This window comes from Triticum dicoccoides, chromosome 6B (assembly GCF_002162155.2).
Source record: "Triticum dicoccoides isolate Atlit2015 ecotype Zavitan chromosome 6B, WEW_v2.0, whole genome shotgun sequence".
NCBI lineage: Eukaryota > Viridiplantae > Streptophyta > Magnoliopsida > Poales > Poaceae > Triticum > Triticum dicoccoides.
The window spans coordinates 486,243,694-486,250,437 of NC_041391.1; the positions used below are offsets into that span (position 1 = coordinate 486,243,694).

Sequence of the window (6,744 nt, forward strand, 5' to 3'; positions counted from 1 at the left end):
CGTGCTTCAGGCATGGCTGATTTAACAAACGTTCCAAATTCATCCCTCCGCCGCGCTGGGACGGTTTACCTTTACGACGCTGCATATTGGTGTTAGCTACAAAATCTGAACTATCTGCTTTGCATTTACCATTACCTCCGTGGCCTCCTTGGTTGTGATGCTGACCTTTTGCACCGCCGTTCTTCTTTCCCTTCTGCGGTTTCTCTTCATCAGAATCGGGATCCTTGGTATTATCAGAATTGGCATATTTGACCAAGGCTACCATAAGTGTTCCCATGTCATTGCAGTGGCGCTTGAGCCGTCCCAACTTTATCTTTAGTGACTTAAACGGGCAATTGCGCTTCAGCGTTATGATCGCTTGGCCGACATTAATCCGGTCCGACGAATGCAAAACTTCTGAAACTAGGTTGTTTGCATGTGTCTTCGAAATTGGCTATAAACCGGGCCTTCAACTGGTCCCACGACTCGATGGAGTTAGCTGGTAGGTTTTTCAACCAAGTGCGGCATGTCCCTTCCAACATCATCGTGAAATACTTTGCACAAGCCGCTCCATCCACATCCAGCATCTCCATTTCCATCTCGTAACTCTCGACCCACGCCTCAGGTGGCTGATCAGAAGTGTAATTCGGCACCTTACGTGGACCCTTGAAATCTTTAGGCAGTCGCACATTACGTAGAGCCGGAATGAGACAAGGCACTCCCCAGGAACTGAAGGCTAACCCGGTACCACGGTCTACTGACGCCGAAGGTTGAACTGGGGCGGGTTGATAATGATCCGTATATTGTGCTGCCAAAGCGGCCTCCCTTCGCGCCCTGTCATTATCCACCACATCTTGAGCATTTACCTCACCGCGTGCCAGATTGGGTCCTTGGGGAACATTGCGGTGCCGCGCACTGCTAGACACTTCCGGTTCATCCATGTGTTGTAACTTTTGCTCGGACGGGGAGTTGAATGAATTCTATCCCGGCTGTAGGAATAAGCCTGCTGCTGCAGTACGGCGGTTTGAAGAAGATCTCTGGCCCGCCATGTCTCGATTGCTGCCAGTGAATCGCCCTCCATCGGAATAGCTGCCAGGTGAGATGCTGCAGCAATCATGTTATCCAAAGGGCTCGAAAAGTGACCCGGCGGTGTTGACACGTATTGCGGCAGGTTATCCGTTCGTCGAGGTGGTTCCATCGTCCATGGTTGATCCGGTGCTGCCCTTGGCGCGTCGGTCCGGTTTGTGGCTACCGTATTACTCGGCCCAGCCCCCGACGTATTGAAAAGATTTACTCCCTTGAAGACTGGTGGCATACGTGATCGATACTTTCTCCGCATTACATCATTTGATGTATTCTGATCCAGCATGAGCTGGTAGTTCTGCGCCTGTATCTGCTGTGACTGGGCATCCAAAGCGGCCCGTTCTTCAGCCAACCTTGCGTCCTCAGTTGCTAGGTCCTCCTTAGCCTGTGCTATCTGGTCCTTTAGCTTCGCAATATTCGCATTATGCTGATCCCGCGTCTCCGGGGTAACTGCCGTGGTTAACAAGGTTGCCCAGGCATCCATCAAACCGGAGAGGACTTGAGCCGGTCGGCGCGCCGGGCCTCCTGCCGTGGCTGCTGACCCGGTATTCATTGCTGTTGTGGATGAAGATTGCAGAGTGGGCTGTGTTCCGGCCATGAAAACAGCAACCCGACTTGGCGGTTCAAGGAGGTCCGGAATACTGTTGCCATCGGAATATCCTTCGAACACACCATCATGAATTCGGTACAGGGACTCGGTTTCACCAGTGGATGACTCACCATCGGAATAAATAGCCGTCTCGCCTTCAGACACCGGTTCAGATCCGATCCCATGGACACGCACGCTTCATGGCGGGTTTCACGTGGGCAGGACTCGCACGCTGAGCCGTCTCGACAAGGTCGGTGTAGATGTCATGCTCAGGGCCCGGTTCGCCGATCTTGCCAATGAAGACATGAATTCCGCCAAAGGGGACCCGGTACCCGTACTCGATTGAGCCGGCCTCGGGGCCCCATACTTCGTCGTCGATGTAGAGCTTGCCGCGACGACTCTTGGTCATCTGACCGACCATGTACCCCTTAAGTCCTTCAGAGCTGCCCTTCAAGAACTCGAAATCATCGTGCAATAGCCCCACGGTGGGCGCCAACTGTCGTGGAATTAACACGTCAGATGTCCTCATGAAAGGACTTAGTCGTGGAGCCATCGCTACGGATAAGCTTGAAGGGGTTAAACCGGACAAGGGACACCGGAGTTTTATACTAGTTCGGCCCCTTCAATGAAGGTAAAAGCCTACGTATAGTTGTGATGGGATTGATTGGGTTTCGATGACCAGGGAGCAAATACGCTTTGAGTCTCGAGTTGTTGTCTCTCGTCCCTGAACCGCTGTCGGGTCGTCCCTTTATACACACAGGTTGACGCCCGGCCGGTCTACAGAGCCCCGAGGCCGACTCATACAAGTGTCCGGCTCGGTCTCTCCTTTCCTAACTTACAATACAAGTTACATAACCATGGCGGTTTACCACTATGGGCCCTAATCCGCCTTTGGGCTCCGGCCCTCTAAGCTTCATTAGTAAATCGTCATCTTCTCGGTCTTCGTGGGCTTCAATGTAGTTGAAGGTGAACCGGCCCCTCCTGGGCGGTTTACATCCAGTAGTTATATCCCCAACAGTGCAGATTCACTCATTTTGCTCCGTATGTAGTCCATAATAGATTTTCTAAAAAGACTTATATTTAGAAACGGATGAAGTACTTATAATATTATGTATTACAGAAGTAGTATCATACACTAGTATCATATGCATGATACTAGTATATGATACTCCCATCCCATTACGACCCGCCTTACTGCGCTGACGCGGTAATGCTCGCAATTAGCGGGAAATAGGCTACATCTGCCATGCGCAACCGTGATCATGCCACCCTTCTCATCTCTCAAGCAGCCTGCCGCACTGCATTGCTACTACAAGCTAGCCGTGACGCTTGCTCAGACCACGGCCTGATCGTTGACGTGGTTTCCCCGTCCTAGTACCTACGAGGCTATGAGGTGAGGGAATCCTCGGCTAACCTTTCTGTAGCCGAGTCGAGTCAGCCAGTGGGCGTGCGCCGTAGACAGTTCTGTATGGGGCTGATTCGGATGGTGCTCGATCGCTTATCCGATCCCTAGGCACAGGTGAGGAAAGGTGGTCGAAAGACGGTCAGAACACGTCCGGCCCCCACGCCACGCATGGGCGGGCACTCGCATGACAGGATCGGCCACTTTGCTGAGTCGGAACGACCATCTTGATACCGCCCGGCCGCTAGCTTTTCTGCTCTAGATCGTCTCGCCTTTGCCCGTGCGCATCATCTGGACTGGACTAGTCGTCCTTTTGTCTTGGGTTCATACGCAAATCACTGTCGCGTCGCCGTCGAGTCAGCGGTGAGATCGCCTGTCCGGGGTCGACGCTGTTGCTTAGGATGATGAGCAAGTGATAGAATAGAATCGTGGCAGCGCAGCGCTCCGTAAACCGGCGGCAGCGACGACAAACTCCCATTGTTTTGTTCCAAATTCATACGGGATTACCACTGGAATGTACGTACTTCTTTATAAACTGTCAGACTGTCCTACTGCATTAGTGAACCGAAGGTGTAGTACTCCCTCCGTAAACTAATATAAGAACATTCGAGGGAGTACTAATAGGCCAAGAAAATGAAGCCGGCAGGCGGGATGCGTCCTCTCGCGCCGTTGTTCAAGTTGAAGACGTTTCCACCCAGTGCGGCCCAAGGCCAGCTCAGCTGACAAGCAAGTGCCTCACAGCTGATTTTGGCGGCGACCAAAACCAAGGAATCCTTCGTCACACTACCAACGGCGCGCCTCATATTAAGTCTTAGGCCTTCTTTGGATTGGAGGATTTTCACAGGATTTTCATGGGATATCAATCCTCAGGATTGTTTCCTATGAAACGCATTTGGATCAAAGGATTGGGCCATTAAAATTCCTCAGGATTGGGTGTCCAAGGTGCTGATTCCAAAGGAATTTACACATGAGGTCCGACCTCTAGAAAAAATCCATAGGATTGGCTATGTCATGGCAATCAAATCCTCCATTTTTCCTATTCCTTTGTTTTGCAAATCCTGTGATCCAAAGAAGCCCTTAACCATGGATAAGCACGACGTACCATCTCATTTCCTAGTCGTTTGTTTATACTCCCTTCGTTTCTAAATATAAGTTTTTCTAAAGATTTCACTATGGACTACATACGAAACAAAATGAGTGAATCTACACATTAAAATGCGTCTATATACATTCATATATGGTTCATAGTAAAATCTCTATAAAGACTTATATTTAGAAACGGAGAAAGTAGTATAATAATATATCCAGGGTGATAAAAGGATATCTTAACTCCTTTGTTCCCTCACCTCAAAGTTGATGATGCACCAACCTTTAATTTCCATCACCGCCGCACCAAGGACCAATCCATCGCCTCAACGGCCCAAAGCAATGTGTTTGTTTAGTTCGCGAGTGCGTGCTAGCCTCGCCCCTGCCGCATATTTCACGTTTGTTTAATTCACCCAGGGAGGGCTGCGAGTGGTCCATTGGCATTTTGGATTTGCGTTCAGGTCTCTGTCCGTTGACAAAACCTTCAGGCTGATCGTGCCGTGCATCACCTCTCATCCCAGTTTTGAAAAGTCAAAAACATGTGCTCCTTCTCGGTCACAACGCAGACATTTCTTCCTTCTTCCAAGTAGTATTATTCCTCGCTAAATAACTGTGATGCACGCCCACCTTGCATTATTAAACTACTCCCTTCGTCCCATAATATAAGACGTTTTTGCCGTTCAAATTGAACTGAAAAATGTCTTACATTATGGGACAGAGTAGTACTCCCTCTGTTCCTAAATACTCTCTCTGTAAACTAATATAAAATCATTTAGATCACTAAAGTAGTTATCTAAACGCTCTTATATTAGTTTACGGAGGGAGTATTAGTCTTTTTAGAAATTCCAATAAGAGACTACATACAAAGCAAAATTAGTGAACCTACACTTTAAACTATGTCTATATACATCTGTATGTAGTTCATAGTGAAATCTCTAGAAAGACTTATATTTAAGAGCGGAGGGAGTATATATCAGTGGGAAACCTGCAAATTCGAAAGGAATCACTCACTGACAGTGGTACCAAACAACAGTTTAACAAAGAAGATTCTCCATTGGAGAGGAGAAGGTCTGTGCAACTTTTGCACCTGCACCCTCACCACCTCTTACAAACCAGCTTCGGGATTCCACTGCACCCACTTGCTACTGTGCCAACGCCACTAACCCTAGCGACAAGTTTCACACGGAGCCACACAAATTTCACAATGGCGTGGCGCGTAATTGCCTCCAACTGATCAAGGTTTCTTCGAGCGACGCATTACGCCATTGACGCCATCTTGATGCTCTGTTCCTCCATGGGCTCAACACATGAAGCCATGAAGGAAGAACTAATGGCCATCGGTCATGAGAACGATCACTTGTTGCTTTCGCCGCTTCAGCTCACTAGCTGCTGGACGGCGCCGGTGGCGAGCCACGGCTGGACTGGGAGGGTCAGCTGGACCGGAGCCTGCACCGGCGGGGGCGGCACCAGAGCCATGGACATGGACTCTGCTGCGGCCTCGCCTCTCTTTCTCCGCTTCGACGACCCGGGTGCGCTGGAGGAGGGAGGAGGAGAGTCGGGGCTCGCTGGCTGGGGAGACGGACGCTTCTGACCCGCGGCTGCGGCGATCTCCGAGCCGATGCGGAGCGGGAAGTTGAGGAGCGCGCGGGAGCCGCGCATGCGGTAGGCGGCGCGGTCGTACGCCACAGCGGCGTCCTCGGCGCTGTCGAAGGTGCCGAGCCACACGCGCGCGCCGTTCTTGGCTGGGTCCCGGATCTCCGCCGCGAACTTGCCCCACGGCCGCTGCCTCACGCCTCTGAAGTGCTTCCCCCTTGACGCCGTCGCTGCGACCTCGGCCTCCTCCGCCCACGGCGCGTCCAGCCCGGGCGGCGACGCGAGGAAGCTGCCGAGGCAGCAGCCGTCGTAGGAGTCGGGGGAGGGCAGGGGCTCGGGCTTGACGGCCGCGAAGGAGCCGTCGGGGAGCCAGCCGCAGGAGAAGGCGTCGCGGAGGGCACCGTAGACGACCATGTCGTCGGCGTCGTTGGGCCGGAACGGGAGAGACTCGCTCCACTGGTCCGCCACCAGGCTGCCGAAGCTCGCGCTCCGGCAGTACGCCGGCCGCGCCGGCGCCATTGGCTCCTCCAGGAGCTGCTGCCGGATGCTGTCCAGCGCCGCCGCCGCCGCCTCGGACGCCGGATTAAGCAGCAGCATCTTGTCCTGTGTGGTCGCGCCTGGTCCTAGGATGATCTCAGTTCGCTCTTGGGATTCGCCGAGCGTTTGTCAGTGGATTTTGTGGAGGAGCTGGTTTCGGTCCCCGAGTTTATATACAGAGCGCGGAAGGGTGTCACGTGCTTCTAGTTTCGCCGAACGTTCCTGCTTTAGCCCCACGTGATTCCATTGTTTTTCTTATCGTTTTGGAAGGTAATGATGATGATGATATGGTGGATTAGTGGAGTACTCACGCTAACATAAGTACTCCCTCTAGTCCAAATTATAGTGCGTATAAAGTTTTGATGCATATTCCGGTATGTAGTGCGCATGAGGGTTTTTGGACGAAATAACCCTCCGCTGAATCACTGCAGCACCCACGTGCTGTGACAGTCTGAACAAACAAGGGGCTATTTCA

General features: G+C 51.9%; 1 protein-coding gene across 1 annotated transcript; it reads right to left on the bottom strand.

Moving 5' to 3' along the window:
• Positions 1 to 5,135: 5,135 nt before the first annotated feature.
• On the bottom strand, positions 5,136 to 6,394 carry LOC119320293 (ethylene-responsive transcription factor 2-like). The gene has a single exon (XM_037594409.1). It carries the CDS (start codon positions 6,327 to 6,329, stop codon positions 5,514 to 5,516), a length of 816 nt encoding a protein of 271 aa, XP_037450306.1. The 5' UTR covers positions 6,330 to 6,394; the 3' UTR covers positions 5,136 to 5,513.
• Between the last annotated feature and the right edge of the window lie 350 nt (positions 6,395 to 6,744).

What these genes read in the sequence shown, in the direction of transcription:
- LOC119320293 (XM_037594409.1), bottom strand. Translation starts at nt 6,329, where the DNA reads ATGCTGCTGCTTAATCCGGCGTCCGAGGCGGCGGCGGCGGCGCTGGAC.